General features: G+C 44.4%; 2 protein-coding genes across 3 annotated transcripts in view; one reads left to right on the plus strand and one right to left on the minus strand.

Moving 5' to 3' along the window:
• cdk15 (cyclin-dependent kinase 15) overlaps nucleotides 1-19,672 on the minus strand; it is an 82,410-nt gene extending 62,738 nt beyond the window's left edge. Inside the window, exons 1-3 of the mRNA XM_079495623.1 lie at nucleotides 19,599-19,672; nucleotides 18,890-19,130; nucleotides 6,280-6,311 (exon numbers count right to left, since the gene is read on the minus strand). Coding sequence (XP_079351749.1) covers nucleotides 6,280-6,311; nucleotides 18,890-18,935 — 78 coding nt within the window. The 5' untranslated portion in view covers nucleotides 18,936-19,130; nucleotides 19,599-19,672. The remainder of the gene's footprint in view (nucleotides 1-6,279; nucleotides 6,312-18,889; nucleotides 19,131-19,598) is intronic.
• A 1,252-nt stretch (nucleotides 19,673-20,924) lies between these two features.
• The window catches only part of als2b (alsin Rho guanine nucleotide exchange factor ALS2 b), a 50,876-nt gene continuing 46,052 nt past the window's right edge, over nucleotides 20,925-25,748 (plus strand). For both annotated transcript variants that reach the window (XM_079495672.1, XM_079495673.1), the window contains exons 1-4: nucleotides 20,925-21,027; nucleotides 21,935-22,040; nucleotides 23,417-23,562; nucleotides 24,282-25,297. In XM_079495672.1, the coding sequence (XP_079351798.1) occupies nucleotides 22,021-22,040; nucleotides 23,417-23,562; nucleotides 24,282-25,297 (1,182 nt within the window). In that variant the 5' untranslated portion in view covers nucleotides 20,925-21,027; nucleotides 21,935-22,020. The remainder of the gene's footprint in view (nucleotides 21,028-21,934; nucleotides 22,041-23,416; nucleotides 23,563-24,281; nucleotides 25,298-25,748) is intronic.

Here is a 25,748-nt window from a genome sequence, read left to right on the forward strand (position 1 = left end):
CCTTCAGACATGGTGAGTTTATGAAGCACATGCATGTAACGAAACCTCGCTCTACTTTCTGCCTGCTCAACAGAATGCATTACGGTCACACGAGTTCCACAAAGAACTGATTCATTTGCCATGTTTTTTTTTGTTTATGTTGCTGTAATCACATTTTTTTCGCGTGTATTCATAATGTGTGTATATATATGCACGCCGCTGACCTTCATGTTGCATGCTTGCTGAATGTACTACTTAAAAATAACATTTTGTCTACAGTGCATGTGTTGTAGGCACACAATGCTGACAGCAGCAACAAAACAAATCAGATTGCAGCAACAACACAGCGACGACGTCATACCAAGTGATGTCACAGGGCGTGAATTCCCGAAACAGGACATCCAAAATGATAGTTTGGTTAATACCCTATTGTGCTGAATATAAGATTTTTTTCCAATGGAAATATCCTAATTTTATAGTTGGGGACTATAGACTATTTGACATTCAATGTGTTTTTTTCCTCCACAAATTAGTCTTGGAAGATGGGGGTCGTCTTATAATCGTCTTATATTCGGCACAATACGGTATATACATGTATTTTTCATGTGCTGCTTGGATGAGTCTGAATAGCACCGTTGTCATGTATAAGGAACCCTGTGAGGAGCTGCACTAGATACTCCTCTAGCCTTCAGAGACGTTGACCTGTAACTGTCACAAATGCATGTCTAACATACTGTAGTACATTTGTATTGTATCGTATGTACGTGTAGTTATTGTGTTTTTCTATGGACCTTGAGTCTGCAATAAAGACATTCATTCGTTCATATACTTGATCCACTACACACACACGACTATTAAGAGTTTGTGACTAAATAATACATTGGAATACAGTGTATTGCACACACACACACACACACACACACACACACACACACACACACACACACACACACACACACACACACACACACACACACACACACACACACACACACACACACACACACACACACACACACACACACACACACACACACACTACCTCGGTCGGCGGTAAGGAAGTGGCACTCTTTCGAGACGCACGCCTCTGCAACTCCATCTCCTTCCCTTCCTGCCCCTCCTTCTCCCCCTCCTCCTCCACCTCCACCTCCACCGTCTCCTCCACCTCCTCCTCCTCTTCCTCTTCCTCCTCCGGCTCCCCTGGCCTGTTCTCCTCGTCGGGCTCGTCGCCGCGCCGCCCGACGCCGCAGAAACAGCCGACGCAGCGTGCCCCGAAACCCCTCAGCCGCCATGCCAAGTCACACATCTTTCTCTCCCAGCCGTAAATAATCCACTCTTCTTTTTCTTCTTTTCCTACTTTTTCTTTCTACTACCCTCCCTCCCTCTCTCTCTCTCTCTCTCTCACTCTCTCTTTCACTGTATTCTTCTGGTTTCATGAGGCGGGCCCGGCCGGGATCGTCTAGGCCGCTCATATGACTCGGGTCAGGCTACGCAAACATGGTCTCATGACTCTGTCTCTGAATGGCTCTGCCATATCTCCCCCTCTCCCCAGTGGCGGAAGAAGTACTCAGATGTTTTACTTAAGTAAAAGTATCAATACTGCAGTGTAGAAATACTCCGGAATTCAAAATGTACAAGTACAAGAGTGTTGGCATCAATACTTGTACTTAAAGTATTGGCTTGTACTTAAAGTGGCAAAAGTAAAAGTACTCATTGTGCAGTCCCATTTCACAAGTTTTCAAATGTATAAAAAAATCTTTTGAAAATAGCAGATCTACAAGCTTGTCTATTCAAATGGCGGAAATGAAGTGGTTAATGTATGTTTCGTAATAAAAATAAAAATCTACAAAGTTTTCAAATAATAGTGGAGTAAAAGTACAATATTTGCATCTGAGATGTAGTGGAGTAGAAGTAAATGTACTGGAAATTGGAAATACTCCGGTAAAGTAAAGTACCTCAAAATATTATTGAAGTATAAGTATAAGTATATATTATTCTTGCACTATCCCTCTTCTGTCTTGTCTGGCGTGGTGGCCATACTAGTAACTTAAGTCATGTAATAAGTGGTAGACATGATACTGGGACATAAGAGTTCACATACTTGTAGCACAAGGGAGACCATGCAAGACACATAGATACAGTAGACTACTGTATGCATCTAACACGCACGAGCACACACACACACACACACACACAGTCACACACACACACACACACACACACACACACACACACACACACACACACACACACACACACACACACACACACACACACACACACACACACACACACACACACACACACACACACACACACACACACACACACACCTATCACTAAGTGCATCCAAGCAACAAAAAAAATGAACCTAATTACATTTCCTCTTAACTTGTGTCACACAGATACAACAAGACCTCACATTCACAGTGTAACAAACCACACAGTGGTGGAAAAAGTACTACATGCTTATAATTAAGTATCAATACTGCAATGTAGAAAAATTACCATCAAGTAAAAGTATGGTAATCAAAATTTGCTTGAGTAAAAGTACAAAAGTATTGGCATCAAAATATACTTTACCAAAAGTAAAACGTACTTGTCCCATTTCACAAGCTATCATAAATTATGTATAACATGTTATGACCATACTGCAAGGCACCAAGCTACTCACTGGGAGCAAAGGGGTTCAGTGTCTTGCTCAAGGACACTTCAACACATCACACCAACACTAATTGAACTACACTGGCTACCCATACAGGCCAGAGCCGACTTCAAGATACTCCTCCTGACCTATAAAACCTTAAATGGACTCGCACCACCTTACATGTCCAGTTTAATAAATATATACATCCCTCCAAGACCACTACGCTCTCAGGATGCTGGAAAACTCACAGTCACAACACACAATAAAATAACGGTTGGGGGCAGAGCTTTCACACACCGTGCCCCGTCTCTGGAACGCTCTCCCTCAGGATGTCAGAAATGCACACTCCCTGGACATGTTTAAGTCAAGGCTAAAAACACACCTTTTTTCCATACACTACGGTTCCGCTTAGTTTTAATCAGTATGATTCATACAGCTATGCACATTTTACCATGTTTTACTATGTTTTTATTGCTATGCTATTTGTGTTTGATTTGTTTTTTGATGTATTAATGCTGTAAAGTGCACAGAGACCCCCTGGGGTGATTTTGTACTATAAATAAAATAAACTGAAACTGAAACACTAACTCTGTGGGAGCCCGGGATCGAACTAGGAACCATGCGGTTCCTGAGCCACAGCCACTGAGCCATTGTCGCCCCAGTGCCATTTAACTGCTGGCAGTCAGCTGAGAGGTCTACCTCAGTGGTTCTCAAAGTGGGATTCGGGGACCCCCAGGCGTCCTTGGATGGGTTCCAGGGTTTGTTACCTTGGCTATTCAAAATTATATATATACACGCTCGCAGCACGTCACAATTTGAAATGTCTTCTCTTGTGGCGGTCCCTGGCACAAAACATTTCCGGATGCGGGCCAATTATATATCAATTTAGTGGTCCTTGACATGAACATGTTTGAGAAGCACTGGTCTGTACATCAGTGCTATTTAACTAATGGTAATCACCAGTCGGCGGAGAGGTCTCCAGTGCCAGTGCTTATGTACTGTAACTAGTAGCCTGGAACTCACCTATGCTTTTTATGGCATAGGCAGCTCCCGGCAGGATCCGCCGGGAGAAACTATGCGCAGCTGCGCGACATGAGACTAATTACTTAGAGCGACAGAGCGAGAGAGGAGTGTGTGTGTGTACATGTGTGCGTGTGGGTGTCAATTTAACAAAGGTGCAGACGATCAGAAATCAGCAGAGAGTGAGCGATGTTTGCGCTACTCTATGCCGAATTGAAGTGGACTCGGACCCAGACTTTTCTTTTCTCCCTGGAAATAAAAACGTCTGGGTTTCCGAGGCTATGTAACTAGTGACAGGTCACCTGTCCTTCAGGGATGACAGCAGACAGTGGGAGGGAGGGAGGCTGTAACTAGTGACAGGTCACCTGTCCTTCAGGGATGACAGCAGACAGTGGGAGGGAGGGAGGCTGTAACTAGTGACAGGTCACCCGTCCTTCAGGGATGACAGCAGACAGTGGGAGGGAGGGAGGCTGTAACTAGTGACAGGTCACCCGTCCTTCAGGGATGACAGCAGAACGTGGGAGGGAGGGAGGGAGGCTGTAACTAGTGACAGGTCACCCGTCCTTCAGGGATGACAGCAGAACGTGGGAGGGAGGGAGGCTGTAACTAGTGACAGGTCACCCGTCCTTCAAGGATGACAGCAGACAGTGGGAGGGAGGGAGGCTGTAACTAGTGACAGGTCACCTGTCCTTCAGGGATGACAGCAGAACGTTGGAGGGAGGGAGACTGTAACTAGTGACAGGTCACCCGTCCTTCAGGGATGACAGCAGAAAGTGGGAGGGAGGGAGGCTGTAACTAGTGACAGGTCACCCGTCCTTCAGGGATGACAGCAGACAGTGGGAGGGAGGGAGGCTGTAACTAGTGACAGGTCACCCGTCCTTCAGGGATGACAGCAGACAGTGGGAGGGAGGGAGACTGTAACTAGTGACAGGTCACCCGTCCTTCAGGGATGACAGCAGACAGTGGGAGGGAGGGAGGCTGTAACTAGTGACAGGTCACCCGTCCTTCAGGGATGACAGCAGAACGTGGGAGGGAGGGAGGCTGTAACTAGTGACAGGTCACCCGTCCTTCAGGGATGACAGCAGACAGTGGGAGGGAGGGAGGCTGTAACTAGTGACAGGTCACCCGTCCTTCAGGGATGACAGCAGAAAGTGGGAGGGAGGGAGGCTGTAACTAGTGACAGGTCACCCGTCCTTCAGGGATGACAGCAGAAAGTGGGAGGGAGGGAGGCTGTAACTAGTGACAGGTCACCCGTCCTTCAGGGATGACAGCAGAAAGTGGGAGGGAGGGAGGCTGTAACTAGTGACAGGTCACCCGTCCTTCAGGGATGACAGCAGAAAGTGGGAGGGAGGGAGGCTGTAACTAGTGACAGGTCACCCGTCCTTCAGGGATGACAGCAGACAGTGGGAGGGAGGGAGGCTGTAACTAGTGACAGGTCACCCGTCCTTCAGGGATGACAGCAGAAAGTGGGAGGGAGGGAGGCTGTAACTAGTGACAGGTCACCCGTCCTTCAGGGATGACAGCAGACAGTGGGAGGGAGGGAGGCTGTAACTAGTGACAGGTCACCCGTCCTTCAGGGATGACAGCAGAACGTGGGAGGGAGGGAGGCTGCATGGCTTCTATCTGGAGGGAGGGAAGCGGCATGGCTTCTATTTTGGTTCTGCCTCACAGAGGCATTGTGGGAGCTTGCCGACAGTCTTTATGCTGCGGCGAACGGGCTGTTTAATGGACCCTGAAATGATATGCTGCTCTAAGACTGTGTGACAAGAACTACTGGAGATGAGAACTCCTGCTGTGTGTGTGCACGCGCGCGTGTGTGTGTGTACCGAGAAAGAGAATTGTAAAAGCAGTGCAAGATTGGTGTGTGCGTGCGTGCGTGCGTGCGTGCGTGCGTGCGTGCGTGCGTGCGTGCGTGCGTGCGTGTGTGTGCTTGCTTGCGTGTGTGCATGTGCGTGCGTGCGCGTGATTGGTGTGTGTGTGCGTGCGTAAGCAAGAAACGTGAAAGACAGAGAGAGCAAGAAAATAGCGGAGAGGAGACGAGTGAGAGAGTGAGAGACACTAATACTGTACATATTACGCAAGATGTGTGTGCAAGTCCACATGTGTGCAGTTAGGTGTGTGCATGTCGACCCACATGTGTAGTTAGGTGTGTGCATGTCCACATGTGTGTAGTTAGGTGTGTGCATGTCCACATGTGTGTAGTTAGGTGTGTGCATGTCCACATGTGTGCAGTTAGGTGTGTGCATGTCGACCCACATGTGCAGTTAGGTGTGTGCATGTCTACAGGTGTGTAGTTAGGTGTGTGCATGTCCACATCATGTGTGTACTGTAGTAAGGTACAATCACACAACAAGCTCGCACACAACTTCAGAACTGATGTCATTCTATCTCTCTCTCTCTCTCTCAGCGGGGGACAGTGCTGACATCCTCTGCAAATCTCTTTCCTCTCCAGGAGGTAAATGCCTCGCAGCGAGAGACAGAGGGCAGCATGCACGTGAGTGGGATGTGCGTGTGTGTTCTGTGTGTGTGGGTATCCACTATCCGTGTGTGTGTGTGTGTGTGTGTGTGTGTGTGTGTGTGTGTGTGTGTGTGTGTGTGTGTGTGTGTGTGTGTGTGTGTGTACACACACTTACCTCCTCATATCCCAGGTGCCTTTGCTTCAGACCTGCAGATGGATTAAAGAAGGTGACAGGAATGAGAGTGGTTAAGATTTGGGGCTATCAAAGTTTTGCAGTGTAAAGATCAGGACTTGAAAACACATAAAAGTGCATATATTCATGTACACATTCCAGAACACCACATACAGTATACTATGTTATGATATACACACATGAATACAGTGGCTGGGGTACATTTATTAAGAGACCAAAACCACTTAAATGTGTTTGATTCAAGTTTGATTCAAACTGGTCCATAGAGCACCGAAGTCCTGACGTCACTGTCAGTAGAGGGCGTCAGTCCCCAGGTTCGTGTACTTTTTATTTGCATTGTAATCTCCATAGGGGTATTTTAGATCGCCTCATATAAGAACTGTGTTTGAAAAATAAACCGATCACCCCGGCCTTTTCACTCATATGGATGTGAAGCATCGACTGAAGGTGGAAATGTACAAATATACCCAAAGAGTTACAAAATAAGCGTTAGAAACTATTCAAACAACCCAGAGACTCCATTTCCGGGTAGGCAGGGTGGTTTTATTGATATTTAATGTTTCGTGGTTAGTACGAGTCGAGTCACCACCAGTTGAGCTTACGTCAACAAGGAATCTCAGGAACACAATGTGTTGACAGCTGGGCATGACGTATATTAGCAGCGACATTGCCTTCATATGTAGTTTCAAGGCTTTTGCGGCCACATTAATTCCATTTTCTCCAGAAACTGGCTGTATCAAATATGAATGGACATCATTAACGACGCACAGCCACTCCCCTGACAGAAAGGCTGGGGTGGTCGGTTTATTTTTCAAACACAGTTCTTATATGAAGCGACCTAAAATCGCCCTATGGAGATTTCACTGCAAATAAAAAAATACATGAACCTGTGTATAGGCGCCCTCTACTGAAAGTGACGTCAGACTTCGGTGCTCTATAGTGTGAACCTATTAATGTTCTCGTGATTTGACTCTCTGAAAAAATGCCATTTCATTATGAAAATCGTGGGAAGATTGTGTGGCTTTGTGACCATTGGGCCCAATATTTAGTTCAGTGACCAGAGCTCGAAAGAATGGTTCAGAAGCTGTGTTCAGGCTCACTCTTCGATGGAGAAGATTTAATTGGAAATAACAACTAACTACAACAAAGCAAAGCAAAGCAAAGTTACTATATTTACCCAGGGTAACTGGACTAAGCATCAGATACTTGTTTACAGCCAGGCCCTGCTCATAGAACATTTCATGGTAGTGGTTCAATGCCTTGCTCAAGGGCACTTCAGCGGTGGTAATTTTAACGTGCCGGTCCAGGGATACGAACTGGCGACCTTCCGGTATCAAGACCGCTCCGCAAACCGTTCGACCACCGCTGCCACGTTCGACCACCGCTGCCACCAACCTGCTTCCGGTCTCCTAAAAAGGTGGCCACGCACCTACTTCACTCAAGATACAGGAAGTAAACCGGAGATGGCATGTCTTTGTTTTGTTTTAGTAGACGCTTAGCACCTTATCACGCTGCAGTAAACACGTGGCACACAAACAAATCAAAACACAAGGGGAAGAAAATGCCTTGGTGGACAACAACCTTTAAAGTAACTGAGGCAGCACTCTTTAAAAAGGACTTCAATTCAGCATACTGTAAATATTTTGGAGAATGATGACAATGTGAAATGAATAAATACAAAAATAAAAAAGCTCGAAGAGCCTGCGGGGTGACATAAATTCAAATGTCAACTTATTTCAAAGTCTTTGAAGTTCAGTGCAGAGGAACGCATGCTTCTTACTGTATGACTAAGGAGAATGAGAAAGTACATCAGGTTAAAATGTCCCGTGCGCTCTCTGTGGCAGGACACACAGTCTGATGGGACGGGAAAAGTGGAGCAGCCCTGTCCGTGTCCGTGTGTGTGTGTGTGTGTGTGTGTGTGTGTGTGTGTGTGTGTGTGTGTGTGTGTGTGTGTGTGTGTGTGTGTGTTTGAGAGAGAGAGGGAAAGAGAGTGAAATGTTGGTCAGGCATAATGGCCTAAAGGCCCTAAACACAGAGTACTCCGTCCTCTAGTAAAGGATCAATGTGACAGATGTTTAGGCCGTTCTAAATCCATTTAATTTTGTCCTCTGTTGTCCTCGCACAACATCTGATGCCGCATAGTACATCCTAAAAGCTACAGTGCAAAACCATACCTTAGCGACGCCGGCCTCCTTGAGGTCCCCAAAAGGATCAAACGGAAAACCTGGGGCGACAGGGCCTTCTCTGTGGCCGCCCATACCCTCTGGAACGCTCTCCCCAAACACATCAGAGATGCCCCCTCACTTCCCACCTTCAAATCTGCACTAAAAACCCACCTGTTCACCATCGCATTTCCAAGCTGATGTGTTTTTAAAACTTGCACTGTTTTATTGGTTTTATTCTTTTAATTGTTTTTTTCTAATAAAGTTGTCCTTTTCTTGTTCCCCCCCTGGCCCCAACACATGTAAAGCGTCTTTGAGTGTCAAGAAAAGCGCTATATAAATCCCAGATATTATTATTATTATTATAACTTAACCATAACGACCCACCCCCAAACAAATAATCAAATTCGAACTGGGGGACGCCCCACCCTGACAAGAACTTGGAATTGTAGGCATCACATTTTGTTTGACCCAAGCTTGTAGATCGGCTACTTTCACTATGTTTGCCTCTTTCTGACGTACTATTTGACAATCTGGCATTAAAGGGTCTTAAATTGTCACTTATGATAGTGGCAGATAACTTGCACACGCTTACAGTATGTTGGTTTGTTTACTGTTGAGTGAGAAAACAAGGTTGCACATTAAGCTAATCATCTGGGGACCCCCCCAAAATAATTTGGGGACCCCCAGTTTGGGAACCACTGTTAAGTAGAGTTTGTTTAGTACAATACTAACATCTATTAACATCTATTGTCGTTAAAGTTAGTCTCTCTCTGCTGAGCTCTATTGAGAAATATATATCCTGTGGTGCAGTAGGACAACTATACTGCTCGACAAGACTGTTATCAAATCACATCACATACTGTAAGCCTATTGGATATGAATGGAATACTATGGCTTCTTTCTAGATAATCAAATGAACCACATGCGTGTGCTTTGGTAAATGGTTAGCAGTAATAATGTCAAGTACACCACCGTCCGTGAGTTGTAGTCAGTGCATGGGTTAAATAGAGATGCTCCGATAATCATTGAACGGAGATTTCCGTTTTGACGCCCTTGACACTCAGGGTGTTAAGTGGTATAAATGTTAGATATCAGATATATATCATTTATCATTTTTGTGACCGGCCTAACCATTCTCCCTTTCCTCCCCACACACAGGAACAGTTTTGACGTGGGTTTTGACATAATCATTTTGGAAATATTCAAATTTTCCCCTTGCGCACAAGATCGGTATCGGTCGATCATGCGAAAAACAATCGGTGATCAGAAAAACCTGATCGGAGCATCCCTAGGGTTAAACATACCATACCAGATGCATGGGCCTTTAAGCCTGTGTGAGTCACGTTAATGTATTACTCAAGAAATCAATAACGACAGCACGGCTACAGATGACAGAACTGAATATGAAAAATACCATGCAAATGTTTTTGCATTATTGATCCAATGCCACGCACACTGGCCATAGCGTGACTGACTGTACTGTATGTGTTTCAATTTAGGTAATAAAACAAGCTCATTCGCTGCAGAAAATACTGCTCATATGACTTTTCATCAACTAAAACCATATTTGGCTGATAACTCTCGGTATCCATCAATCAAATCTCACTGAAAATAGGATGAGCGCGATAGGAGGTGTCACATGACGTCACCTCTCTTCTCTCAGCTCTTTGGATTAACGATCCCTCGCATAGATCAAACGGCAGCAGGTGGCAGAGCTTTCTCCTGTCAGCCCCTTGTCTCTGTCTGGAATGCATCCAAATCCCACAGTCTTAACATGTTCAAGAATAAACTAAAAACACACCTCATGTCTGAACCAAGCACATTACAGTCATCCATTTTTTTAACCTTAAATTGCTATTTTCATCATGAAACCAAGTGTAAAATCAGGCAAGACGCCACCAAGGCGTGCCAACATACGTTTTTGTTGACCAAATTACCTTTCAAATCACCTATTTTTGATTTTAATCCTGAAAGACTCCCACTAGGTATGAACTCCAGTGTTGGACGTACAAAGTTTCCACCCGACAGACGATGAAGGACATTAATAAGGAATAAAGGAAGGAAGAAATAAATCAAAGAGTGGGACGAACAAATGGATGGATGGATGGATGGATGGATAGATAGATGGACTGACAGATGGGAGTTGTGGGAGGGGAGGAGGGGGATCTGCTCACACGGCATTACCTGGCTCTCTGCGGGACCCCTGGGACACCATGGTCCTTGGCCTTGATACAGTAAATGTCAGCATAGGACCAGGTTCTTGACGGGGACAATGCACATTAATGACTAAAATATGACTAAAACCAAATGGAATTTTATTCAAAATACATAAAAAATTGCCGTCAACGTCAACATTGACGTTGCATGGTTTAGAAAAATGGCATGATTAATGTGCATTGTCCCCGTCAAGAAACTGGTCCTATGCTGACATTTACTGTATCAAGGCCAAGGACCATGGTGTCCCAGGGGTCCCGCAGAGAGCCAGGTAATGCCGTGTGAGCAGATCCCCCTCCTCCCCTTCCACAACTCCTATCTGTCAGTCCATCTATCTATCCATCCATCCATCCATCCATCCATTTGTTCGTCCCACTCTTTGATTTATTTCTTCCTTCCTTTATTCCTTATTAATGTCCTTCATCGTCTGTCGGGTGGAAACCTTGTACGTCCAAAACTGGACCTAGTGGGAGTCTTTCAGGATTAAAATTCAAAAATAGCAACAGTAGCTCAAAGCTTTTCGAGCTTACGGATCTGCAACTATTGGTGCTTTTGAGTGATGCTGTAGTATGATCAAGTAAGCCGTTAATTCACGGAAAAAATAAAAAAATAAATGGAGATAGAAGTTTCCTGCCTGACAGCAACGATATCATTCTCCCCCATCTCGAGCTTTGGATCTTTCTTCTTAACCCACCCCTGTCTAAAGTCCTCTCTCCTCCACCTGTGTGCCGGTCGGGGCTCATCAGTATTCACCGAGCGGAGCTTTTAACTGCGGGGAAGCGGCGAGCAGACGGCCTGCACGGGCAACTGTCAGGCCAAGCTTGTTAATCCCGAACCCACCTCCATGTGGCAGGTGGGGGGGGGGGGGGAGGAGCGCATGCACGCACGTGCGCGCACACGCACACACACACACACACACACAGGTCTGTATTACTATACTTGTGAGGACATGATTTCATGAATGCCATTTATTTATATTTTTGCCATATATGCTAACCGTTAAGCCTAGAGCCGAAAAATAGCAGATCTACAAGATCACAATGTGTCATGCTGCGACACGTTGTGAGCTTGTAGATCAGCTATTTAATCGGTGCATGACACTGGCACGCATCGAAGTATAAAATCATCTTTAACTCAAATTTCAAGAGAAAAGAATAGTCTGCAACACTGGTAATACTCAGCTCCACTGGTTTATTAAAGGGATTATTTGTGACATTAAAAATAATTGTAATGTTTTCTGAGCTCAATTGCACCCAAAAAACCTGAACTTTTAACATTCAGTAGATTTTCTGTGGTCTGGGGTTTTCTGGCTCAAACAAGTGCTCTGATTTTCCTGCTGACTGTGCCTGCAAATCCCATATATGACAATGGGATTTGCCAGCAGATGTCCCTGTTTTCACTGTTTTGCCTGTTTTCATTGCAGCTCAAAAGGCTCCACAGACAGAAAATATCCCAGACCACAGAAAATCCACTTAATGTTCAAAGTTCAGGTTTTTTGGGTGTAATTGAGGTCATAAAACCTAAAAGAAAAACGAAAAATAAAAATAAAAGAAAATGTATGTCATGAAACCTTTCGATCGCTACTAGGATCTTCTTCAGGAACTCAAATTCCAACCCCCTAAACCTAGACTTTGGATGTCTATGCCTGATCCTAACCTGAATATTTTTCTAATTGTACTGTAAACGTATCTATAGAATTTTTTTTAAGATTTTTACTCTTGTGAGTACCAGGAAAATGGTCCTCACAAACAATGTCTATTTCTCATATACTTGTGGCCTGTGGGGACATTTGGTACGCACGCACCTTAAATCAGATCCCCCCTCTCTTGCGAGCCTTTTCTGAGCAATTAAGCATGATATATATAATAACACTTCCATCTAATTAATTAATTCACGACATTCCCATTTCTCATCCTGACAGCTCACTGTTGCAGCAGTATCATGTTGAACATTCTAGTAGGTCCGTGGGGTATACCCGATGCATTAACATCGTTAACGTTCTACTACGACCACAGGTTATATCTGCTACATTACCATCTTGAACATTCTACGAACACAGGGCATGTCGCCTGCATACTGATTGAACCATGTCAATTGTATATTGCTATGCACTGTTGCCGATCTAAACTGTGAAAATTAGGGGTCCACTTGGGTTACATCTCTATACGTTTGCGGAGTAAAATGAACGTGATGGATTTGACTGTGTAGGAACTGAAAAGGTCATGTTGCTGTCAGCTGTAATTCCCTTTGGATTTCTGCAGCAGCGAAGTGCGTAAAAAAATTATATAAATATGTGAAATATAATCTACCGTAGCTCGCATTTCTTTGCCCAGCTTGTTTTACACATTCACGATAGGGACACACAGATTATTCCCTTTAGCGTTTATCTCTTGACGTTGACTTATCTACCATATATTCTACAGACAGGGATATGTATTTCCTTCCCCCCCTGGCTCCCATTCACCTATTGTAGCACTATCATAAATCATGGTAGAGAAATGTGCATATTTGCACATATGCATATATTCTCAGGTTTCAACGTCCTCATTTTGGGTATACATTTTCCACAAAAAAAAAGATATAGCAAAAATTGTAAGAATAAATATGAAATATACAAACTCACAATGACCTTGTACTGTACATCACTCATTCTTGCTGTTTTGAAAAATGTCAAAGCATAATAGTTAAAAGAATCAGCCAATTGCCTTACATGTTACAATTGAAACAATTGTAACAATTGCAAGACAAACATCACATAAACTAGCAGTAGTAGTAGTACAGTATGACATTGCAGTATTGCTACTTTGATTTCATTGTAAGCAGGTCTGGATGTAATGAGAGCCTGATCAGAATAATCTAAAATGTCCCCCGATGTACTATGACTCTGTTGGCTTGCTGGTTGTGTAGGTGGACTGGTCGGACAGTGCGCGCGCGTGTGTGTGTGTGTGTGTGTGTGTGTGTGTGTGTGTGTGTGTGTGTGTGTGTGTGTGTGTGTGTGTGTGTGTGTGTGTGTGTGTGTGTGTGTGTGTGTGTGTGTGTGTGTGTGTGTGTGTGTGTGTGTGTGTGTGTGTGTGCGCGCGCGCGCTGGGGGGAGGGAGGGAGGTCTTCTGCTGATAATATTTTGGATATACTCAAAATACATTTTCTTCCAGGGTCCAAAATACTATTCATCAGCCATTTCTTTGTACATTTCCCCCGTGTGGGCACATGACAAGTGTCATAGTAAAAAAAAAAAAAACACCATTACACAATCTCTGGATTATGCTACAAATATTTTTAGCTCTACTTTGAGCTGACTCCCCCAGGCAGACACTCTGCCCTCGTCATCATGTCCCAATGTGGTGAAAGTGCCTGCGTTACAAAAGAAGGTGTCGGATATTGAAAAATACAGTCAACTATCCAAACGGATCGCCATGGCTTTGCCCCAAGAGAAGATGCTGAAAGATGTGTTTAATGTCAATGGTGGGCTCAAAGGCAGAAAGACTTACTTTTCTTTCCAACCAATGTAATTGATTTAGAATTCTATAATGAAATTCTGCAGCATCTCTGAATGCTGGCTGGTTAGGTGGAAGGAAACAAAATCATCGCCCACAGCCACAATTTGTCAGCATTTGACTGGTGGCTGTCTAGTGGTAATCTAATTCCCCACCAGATTATGGCATTAATAATTTGTTCATAAAAGCCGCCTGGAGTCAAAAGAACGTGTGATTCCGTTATAGCTGTGTTGTTCTGGCTACAGCTGCTGAGTGATGCATAATTCAGTGGTCAGTCTGTGAGCTCCACTGCCTATACCTGTCACTGCAGCCCACGATAAGAAACATACGCGCCCCTGACAACCTGCTTCATCCCTGGGGGGCGCTCGTTGCCATCACTCTCGGGGGCCATCACTCTCTCTCTCTCTCTCCCTGCTCACATCACCCCCCCCTGCCTACCGACCGTCATCTCTTCCCTGGTCTAAGCACATTGTATTATTACTGTATCTCATTTTAACCTCTACGTATCCAGCTGATGGTGAACAGATACTGTGTTAAAGCACCGCCCTGCTCCATACCCGTTTCAATCAGTGGTCTGGGGACCGCCAGTGGTCCTTAAGGGTGTTCCAGGTGGTCCCCCAGCTAAATGATGGAGAGTTGGGAACCAAATGGACCCTTATAGCATTGAGAATGCATTGGGCGTTTAAGTTAAATAACTCCGAAACTACAAATCATTTCAAAGTAAAAAGTTCCAACATGTAAGCTGAATTATAAAAAGTGTGAATGGAGTTTCTAGGTGAAAGTGCTTTTTTGACGTGCCAATATCTGCCATTGAGCCCCATTGTGAATTTCTCAAATTTGAAAGCACTATATTTCTAAAACTATGAAACATTTCAAAGATTTCTTTTCAGGCAAACATGTCCACCGTAAGATGAACCTAAATAGGTTTGAATGGGGTTTCTAGGTGTAAGTATGTAGGACTAGTAGCATGCCAAAGTTTGTGCTATTGCCATTGAGAATGCATTGGGCGTTTAAGTTAAATACGGGGGGGATATTTAAACTATTTTCAGCAATGGTACACTTTCACACTTTCAGTGGGTAGATCTTGTTGAGCTGGTCATTTTGAAAGTAGATCTCGTCATAAATGTGTGCTCTCAAGAGTTAAAGATCTACAGCAGGCTGTAGATCTTTAACTCTTGAGTGCGTAAAATGAAATGCACCCTTCATTTTACGCTCAGCGTCTGTCTGCCTGTTGTCTCTCTTATGGTACCACATCAATACAGCAAGGAATTGTGGACAAAATCTTATCCAATGATAACAAAATATTCAAAGTTTTGGGTCTGAGAGGCTAAATCAAACCACCAGTCCGTGGTTCAAATGCTGAATAAAGAATGGGCCTTGATATGAAAAGAAACCCATTGCCGTACAGCAACACGTTCACAGCAGCAACACATGCAGGTTCCCGGTTCGCTGAAACCAAAACTGTTTTCCGATGATGAGCAGGTTGGTACCTGGGTTGGTTGGCCATCAATGTGAGAATCGGCGTTGTAAAGTGCTTTGCACACTAAATGCAGACCAAGAAAAGGATACCAATTGGAATACAGCAAAAAAATGAATGCATGCTATGCAAAAGACTGGTTATTACCTATTGGGAGTTTCATTCATTCAAACGTATAAGATACACCAAGATACCCATGTACCTGTCTAGATACTTCCTTAATGTTAACGAAGTCCACACCCACAACACCAGAGGGAGTGCAACAAACAAGGGACTAAATTATTTTCGCTCCTATGCCACCAAAATGTGGAACGCCCTACCAACAGTCATTAAGACATGCAAATCCCTTGACTCCTTCGAAACTGGCCCCCGTAAAAATCTGAATCCCCCCCCCACTGCCCACCTTTTTTTCCCCTCACTGTACTGTATATGTTTCTTTTCCCTTTTTACCTCCTTTATGATGAATTCCTGTTCTGTTCTTTGACTACCGGTATATGGAAGTGTCTATTTGTACGTCTCTAAATGTTTTGATGAATTGAACATGGTGGACCCTCTTGTAAACAAGTGTAATACTTAATTGGGTCGTCTTTGTATTGAGTTTGTGCTAGAAATGTACTGTAATTCTGCAAACTGTTAATAAATATTTCAATCAATCAATCAATCAATCAATCAATAAGAACAGAGAGATACAATATCACACATTTTATACAAACAATTGTCATACTTGAAAAGTTTGAAATTTAAAACATTAAATCTGTGTGAATAACACTTGAATTTGTTTAACCACTTAAACCCTAGAAAACCTCCACCCCGGGCTCTATACTTGGTCTGCTCCTTTTCCCCCCCTACACCAAATCTCTTTGCCGAAAATAACCAAAATGTTTTCCCTTAAAATGGGAAGATAGGGTTCATGTGGTTTTACTTTTATACTTATATACGCAATATTGCCAATTCATGTTATGGAAGTGCAGCAGTGGGCTCTGTCTGATGCTACAGTTATCTAGGGCAGTGGTTCTCAAAGTGGAGTCCGGGGGATAGTTAGGAACCAAATGGACCCTTATGGGTCCGTAACTCAGTGTACAAATGGAACCAAATGGACCTGTACACTCTCAGAGTTAAATTAACATTGATTTTACAATATCAATTGGGGTCCCAGAGATAAAAAATGCCATTAAATGGCGGTCTGTCCGTAGCCTATCAAACTTGGGGTCCTTGAAATGAAAATGATTGAGAATCACTGCTAGAGCCGTATAAATCAAGTGGGGGTCCTTACTTGACATGAAAAGGTTTGAGAACCACTGATCTAGGGGGAAGCCCTAGGGCCCTGCACCTTCATTAGCCATGGACCTCTTCAAGAGCTGGAGTGGATTTTCCGCTTAGCGAGCAAAACAGACACCCCCCCCCCCAGCACAGCACTTCCCACTCTCTACCGAGTAGCGTCTGCAGAACAGCGCTGAAGTGTCACGTTCTTGCCAATTAAGTGGGATGCTGAGTGGCAATCGGTGTCATCATCTCTCCCCCCGCACGCACACACTCACACACACACTCTATCGACACCTCGCCCCTAACGAGGTGTTGTCGTTTCTCGCTACCAGCAGTTGAGTGTTGCCATGCCGACAACATGCCACAGGTTACTTTTGTATGCATTTCTGCCGGCGCGGCGGTTCTCGTCCCTCAGACGCATTAATTTCACACCTGCCTACACATGCTAGCATAACAGGGACGCTGGGGCGCGGCGGGTGTCACAGCACGAATATGCATGTGTGTGCACTGTACTGTACTGTACAGGTACAGGTGCACCAGTGTTTTGTCTCTAAATATATTTGTATTCTGGGACTGCTGTGTTAGGTTCTTGTGCTAGTACCTGCATACATTATCCCATTGTGTAAGTAAGGTCCCGTCTAATTAATTTGCTTGAGGAACACGCAAACACCTGCATAACATGTGACGTGTGAGAGCCCGTATAAACTATGATCCGAAGAAAGGATACGGTAAGAAACAGGATGGATGAGAGCCAAGGCAGGGGGCACAGGGGCTGTTTGTACATCAGGGAATAAGAGAGTGAAAGAGATAAAAGGAGAGTAGATCTGATTCAAGAGACAGGCGGGGGAGGGTGCCAGTTCCACCATAATTGAATTATGCAAAATGAAAATCCAAGTCTAATGGGCATGAGCCACTCCTGTAGACTCCTATAGGGCACTCCTATAGACAGCAATGTGAGTCCATATGTCTGTCCCTGACTGTGTCCGAGTACGGAAATAGCGTTTGTTGACAACCAAGTGTTGTTGCGCAGCCACACACACACACACGCACTGTCGCTCTCTCTCTCTCACACACACACACACACACACACACACACACACACACACACACACACACACACACACACACACACACACACACACACACACACACACACACACACACACACACACACACACACACACACACAGATAGATAGTGTCTCAAAATACAGAAAAAACTATTTGGCTTGTTCTAAATATACAGTATGAGAGATTTACTACAGTACAGTATATTCAGAATTGCAACATATATTGAGTAAATGCACTTCCGGGGAGGAGTCAGAATAAATTATGGATTTAGACTGTTATTCGTCTCAACTGCTCAATTGTTCTATGTGTGAAATATACATGAAATATACTGCATAATTTGTGGGATATCAGTTGAGATGTTGATCAGAGTGCAAATGCAAAACACTCAGGATTTTGCAGTGTATGCTACAAAAAGTGTTGGTGTGCCTCTGCACCATCTGGCTAATTCTTGTGCAGCTGCTGCATTCTTTTTAATAAAGTTACTTTGATACAAGAGCACTTCACTCATTGTTTCCCACCGCTGGATATGCATACTGCACAAGTCATGCACCCTGGACCATATCGCAAAGTGACAGAAGAACCCAACCAAAACAATCTACGCAAGTGAGCAGCATTGCCTCTTCAGTCACCGTAGAGTAGACGCTGCACCATTGTCACCAAGCTGAATTCCTGCGCAGCCACTTGGCAAGTAAAGTAATTATGACCGGAGACGCACTTCTGTTACAGTGCATTTCTCCCTCCAATGCCGACTACGTAAATTCACACACTACTGTTAACTGTCCCCCATGTAGTGTGTGTGTGTGTGTGTGTGTGTGTGTGTGTGTGTGTGTGTGTGTGTGTGTGTGTGTGTGTCACCTTATCCCCGGACAACCTTAAACACCTGTAGGGGTTTAAGGTGCCGCTGCTTACCCAGTCGGTGGAAAGCCTCCGTGGCTGCGTGGCGCAGGTTCTGCATGTCTGAAACCCCCCGAACGACTCCCCCGCGTCCCGTGGCTGGTGACTGTGCGCAGCAGAGAGCAGGGTCCGCGTGCGTCTGTGTTGTTGGCGTCTAACGGGACTCAGTTGAACAACACGGCGGCAGCATCAGCAGCATCAGCAACACTCCCGCCAGTTTCTGCCTCCTCCTCCTCCTCGTCTCATCATCAACAAGCTGTAGGGCACATGAGAAGAGGCAGGGATGCTTGCTAGAGTCTCTCCTCCTTTCAATGTCTTTATCCTCTTTGTCCTTTCGCCTGAAGCTGTTCTTTTCTGCTCTATTAGGCTCACTGTTGCTCTCTTCCCCTCTCTATCACTCTCCCCCTCCCTCCCTCTCTCTCTCTGTTTTTCTTTCACTCTCTCCTCTCATGATTATATTACTCCCACCCTCCCTTATCTCTGTAACCCCCGTCCCATCCCTCCCGTCCCTCTGTTGCCTGTGACTGGACCAATGAGCAGTGACAGAGAATAGTCACCGGCCAATAGGGTGAGACTGAGCCGACATGAGGCTGGTGCTGGTATGTTTTGAAAAGGTCGGAGAGCCCCGGAGTGTTTTCCAATGCTGCAGTGTGTGTGTGTGTGTGTGTGTGTGTCACAGTGTGTGTGTTAGCTCCTGGGGGCACTAGTGAGACATTGTGTTTACCTTGCCAATTGTACTGCATCCATCCTGATAGATTTGAATCTGCATGTCATCAGCATTCTGACATCTCCATCTCCTGCCGGAAAGAAATGCAGTTTAAATAAATTTGTTCTAAATAAATTAATAATACACGATTTGAAGAGGAACAAAGTAAGAACCTACTGTTTTTATACAATTTGGGGAATGCTGTTGTTTTTTGGGGGTATTTGTCTTGATTATAACTCTTACATGTGCTTACGGTATTTGAATTTGAGTATTTCTTTATTGTGTCAATATTTGTATAGAAGGGACCATGGGACAGGGTTCACATTATCACAAACTTCACAAATTAATTAGCCTTGACTACAGTTGACAGTACATGATGCAACAACGGTCTCATATTTTAATAACTTGATATGGTACAGCTGGGCTACTTGTTAAGTTGTTTTTGCTGTCAAATAGACCTAAATAAAATAAACTTATTCAAAGCAACTTTGCAAAGTAGGCCTATCAAGCACAATTATGGTCTTGAACAGCAGGTGGCTCCAATAACCTTGGTTAACAAAATGTTCATCATAGACTGGAATAGGCTACATTTTGTTCATTTGGTTGGTTTTACACCTTTAACCTTATCAAATTAAGAAATGAAACTCTTATATACGGACTAAACTCAAATAATAAAGTGGTGAAGGTAAATAATGCAGGCTATAAAACCATGACAAAGCAGAAACATATCATTGCTTACCCATCAAAATAACGTCACACCTGGTCCTTGCCGCCAATTAATAACGCTCGCGCTGTAACATACATAAGCCTATTTCAGGCTATTTGACTAATAACTCGACGTTATTTCGTTGTTGTGTGTCATATCAACAATATCAACATACAACACGTACGGTCACCAGCTGTAAGATATGGAGCGGGTTCGTCATAGACTGTTCTGGAGATTGGGACATGTTTTGACCCGTTTAATGTATGCAAACTCAATATGCAAAATTGCAAATACATTAACGGGCCTATGACATGACACATCTTCGACTTTCCCATTTTGAGTCCTCTCGTTTTCCGTTGTTCCGCGCATAAGGTACGTTTTTGCCACCATAGATTTAGGGCCAAATAAAATCCTAATTTATTTTCCAAAAAGTCCATATATGAATAATAATAATACATGTGAAAATAGCCGATCTACAAGCTCACAATGGGGCGCAAAGAACCGCGTTGTGAGCTTGTAGATCGGTTATTTTCTGTATCCAAACTTGAACAGGAGGATGTCTTGTGCAGGGACAAAAAAAATACCCTATGCTCTGTCACAACAACACAGCAGCAGCCCTCACTCAGACAGTAGATGACTAAACATCTAACCAAGTACACACTACTGTAGCACACACACACACACACATGCACTCTACACACACATCTTGTTGACGGGAATCAATCTGCGAGCAGAGGAGCGGTGAGTGGAAACAGAGAACAAGATTGTCTGTAGCTTCTTTATCTCGTCTTATGATCCAACACCTGTGGCGTGACTAAAACGATTATTAGCCATAGCTAACGTTAGCTCAAAGCAGAGCTTGTAAATAGTACACACACAACAGTGTGTCTGCCTGGTAATGTAAGAGAGAGGGTGGATACGTGGGTGGGTGGATGGATGGATGGATGGATGGATGGTACCCTCGGTCCCAGCCTTACTCATCTGGACACAACCTGCATAGTCACCGTCCTGTGGTGATTTATATATTTAGGTATAGGTATGTGTTGTTTAGGGTACTTTACAGAGATATATGTAGGGGGGCTAGGGCATAGCAGTGCAAACATGCCCCCCTTGAGATGTGCCTAAATCAGAGTAAGGGACAGGGAGGTGTATTTTCTAGTGAAATTGCTGCTATTTCTTGTGGTTAATCTTGCCATATTACACTACCTTAGGGGCCATATTCTGGTTAGTAGCCTAACAAGTACACATATAAAACAGATCTTTACCTTGAATTGTGATTTATTCTGGTATTATATATTATTATTATTATATAAAAGTCCCAGCACATAAGACATAACATACTCCTAAACAAGAAGAATCAGTCAGCCAGTTTGTACACTGGTGGCTGGCTTGCTTATGACCAAGAGACATGACTTTCTTGACATTCTTGACATCCCATTTTTGTTTTTGATTGCTTTGCAGTTACAACCCCACCGGGGGCACTATGCTAAGTAAACAAGAAGTGAGTGTGTCTGTCAACATAAGCTTAAAACCTGTTTACCTATGAAATGCCTTGTAGACACTATAGACACTACAGACGGACCAGATGTTGGCAGTGACTCTGCAAAGTCAATAGATTAATGTCTTCTTCTCTTCGATCGTTATATAGGTTGACATTTAGGAATATATTCGGGAGGCAGGCGACGAGGCAAGTGTCATCATCGATGTTGAGATGTTGACGAATAGACCCCAGTGATGGAAAGCCAGAGAAAGAGGTATGTGGACCCCCTTCTCCTTCCTTTAAAGAGGCTTATAAACAGTGGTGGAAAAAGTACTCACGAAATGTCAGTACTTTTTCCACACTTTAAACATCATTTAAGTAAAAGTATTAACACTGAAATGTAGAAATACAAGTTTTACAAGTAAATGTCCGGAATTGAAAATGTACTGCAAAAGTACAAAAGTATTGGCATCAAAATGTACTTACATTTCCAAAAGTGAAAGTACTCACACTACCATTTCACAAGTTTTCAAATGTATAAAATCTTTAGAAAATAGCCAATTGTGAGCTTGTAGTGTAGCTTGGCTATTTTCAAATGGCTGAAATGTATATGGCTAATGTAAGTGGTTAATGTATGTTTTGTAATAATAATAATCAAAAATCTACAAAGTAGCTAGTAACTCAAGTTTTAAAATATATGTAGTGGAGTAAAAGTGCAATATTTGCATCCGAGTAGAAGTATTGGAAATTCAAAATACTAAAGAAAGTAGAGATTCCTCCAAGAAATACCAAAATTGTAATTAAGTAGTTCCAACTTAGTTCCAGTACTTTCCACCATGGATTATAAATATGTTTCTTCTACTGTGCTAAATAGATGTGATGTGATCACCATGTGACTTAGCCCTCAGATAGACTGTTGCTCAACACTTGTTCTCTTGCAATGCTTCAGGGATTTTCTTCATTTGCCTTGGAACATATTGTTCTTTTTAAACACATTGAGAGCCCACGCAAAACTGCCCAAAATCACTTTCACCTAGAAAATCCATTCACATTTTTTATAATTCAGCTGACTGTGGAGACACATGCTGGAACTTTTTACTTTGAAATGTTTTATAGTTTCGGAGTTATTTAATTTAAACGCCAAATGCATTCTCAATGGCGAAAACACAAACTTTGGCACCATGTATCCAAAAAAAATAATAATAATTGTTTTGATTTTTTTTGATTTTTTTTAATAAAAAAAAAAAATATATATATATATATATTTTTTTTTTCAAAGACGTCCACAGACGTCTTGGGCTATGCACGTGCGGTAATACCAAGGACGTCCACAGACGTCTTGGGCACAAAATGTGTTAAGCTATGATGATACATGCCAAATGCATGTGAGTTCATCAATGGAGGTGCACTGATAAATAAATAGTCAGCGTTTTTAACTTTTCACCCGGCATTTTGACTTGCGGATAAAGTTAGTTTCATGTCCCATACCACTTCCACTTAAAGCTAACTTTGCACTAACTTCAGTGACATCTGTTCCCCATGGTATTACAACTTTGTGTTGCTGAACCTTCGGACACGTGTGCGCCCGCGCATGCGTGCGTCTATCTCTCTGTCACAATGAGTCCGTCACTAAACGCCTCTTCTTCCCAGCTCTGAGGAGGACAGCTCCGGGGAGCGAGGCCTGCTCTACTCCTGGAGGGGTTACTCCTACAGCCTCACCCCAGAGAGACTGCTTCTCTCACGGCCTGTCCTCCAGGCAGCCCTGGGCACTCGGCATGGGGTCCTGTTGGTGGAAGGTAAGATGTTTAATATGCGTCACTCATTGCAGAGTTCAAATATGGAGAAACAAGTTTTATATGGAGATGCCTGCCTGCAGCCCTATATGCTTTCCTTGAATAACATTTTGATTGGTAACTACCGGTATGTAACTAATAACTGTTTAACTGTCACTAAAGCTAAGTGATATATCAACAGCTTTCAAATAGAATGGAGTTTTGACTATGGAAATCATGTATACTGTATACCTTACTGTCACTGGACAGCTTATAGTTCTCTGCATGTGGTAACACGTCATTTTATAGTGCCCTTATTCAGTGTATAAACCTCTACATTAAACTACAGCGTACTTTCCCACGCTCGTAAGTTAAATGAAAGGAGAAGAAAGCCAGCACAGGTATTTGTATTTATATAGGCACTGTGCATATATACATAAAAGTACCTGGAGGACGCTTATGTGAGTAGACTACTGGCATTCTTTTGCTTGCTGTGAGAATTAGTGTCATAATACTTTTTTTGAGTGGTGCAACCACTCCCTTACGGAGCTATGTGTGTGTGTGGGTGGCTGGCTGGCTTGCTGGCTGGGTAGCTGGCTGGCTGGGTGCGTCTGAGCACGAAACCAGCATGGTTGTTTTTCACCCCCCCCCCCCACACACACACACACACACAGAGCTGCACCACTCACTTCACACGGGTGTGATTTTTTTTTATCCCTAATGATTGTCTTGTTACCGGACAGGAGGCCAGGTGTACAGCTTCGGCCAGTTGCCCTGGAAACAGAGCCAAGCGCACGAGCCAACAACGCCGGTTCTGGAGAGTGCGCTCAGCGGGCAGCGCGTGGTCGCAATAGCGGCCGGGGACCTCCACAGTGGTGCGGTGACGGAGGATGGGGGTGTCCACATGTGGGGGGACAACTCGTCTGGGCAGTGCGGCCTGGCGGGGCTCAGCACCGTCCCCAACCCCACCCCCGTCGCCCTGTTGGACTCGGACACGACCTGCGCCCCACCGCTGAACACCGTCCCCGTCCTGGAGCTGGCCTGTGGGGGCCGGCACACCCTGGCGCTCTCCGCCCAGCACGAGGTGTGGGCCTGGGGCAGCGGGTGCCAGCTGGGCCTGGTCGCCGCCTCATCCTTCCCCGTCGGGAGGCCGCAGAAGGTGGAGCACCTGGCGGGCAGGTACGTCCTGCAGGTGTCGTGCGGCGCCTCTCACAGCCTGGCGCTCGTGCGCTGCACGGGCGCCGGCGAGCCCCTCCACCCCCCACAGGACAAGTGCGGACAGTGTCACCAGCTGCTGTACACCATGACGGACAAAGAGGATCACGTCATCATCTCCGACAATCACTACTGTCCCCTCGGCGTGGAGATAGCCAGCGGAGATGGGAAGCTGCAGGCGCCCGCCGCCTCCGCCCAGGGACTCAGAAGCTCGCCGTCAGAGCCCATCCTCTCCTCCCACACCTCCACGTCGTCAACTCCTGCGGCTCCCACCGCCTCCTCTTCTACCCTGGCGCATGGTACCGAACTGGCCTGCGACAACTCCCGCCCCCAGGGCCCAGAGAAAGGGGAGTCGGCGATGGCCAACGGAGAGCTGCCTGAACATCCCGCCCAGGTAGACTGCGCTCAGTCCGCGGACGGTGCTGCTGCTAGTGCCCCGGGCAAGAACTCGCCCTATCCAGATGAGCAGGCTGTCAACGACTATCTGCGGAAGTTGTCAGACCACACTCTCATGGAGCAGACTGCAAAGTCGCACTCTTTACAGGTTAGTCATCTGGAAGCTTGACCATCTTGCATCATTTATTTTCTCACTGTGTTTTGTCGTTTTCACATTGGTAACTGTTTTAGCTCAAATTAGCTGGATTCTGTTTTCATTTGCCAAAGAATGATTATCATCAGCATTGTCGGGTCGAGTTGGCTTTTGACCAGTGTACATTTTGACAGCAAATTTTTAAAATATTTTCATTTAGTTTTAGTCATATTTTAGTAATCTGAATAGTTTTAATCAACTTAAATATTATACGATTTTTGTGGTCTAAATCTACAGTTGATTTTGTCTATAAAACGTTATTTTGGCAGGCCTTGATGGCGTTGACTTTACACTTGGTTGCTGAAAATCTACAAGCTCACAACACATTGCAGATCTCTTCTCCACTAGCCCCTCCCTAACATTTTAGTCTATTTTTTATTTGTTTGTTTTTTCAGCCCGTTTTTTT

This window comes from Electrona antarctica, assembly GCF_951216825.1.
Source record: "Electrona antarctica genome assembly, chromosome: 24".
In the NCBI taxonomy this organism is placed as follows: domain Eukaryota; kingdom Metazoa; phylum Chordata; class Actinopteri; order Myctophiformes; family Myctophidae; genus Electrona; species Electrona antarctica.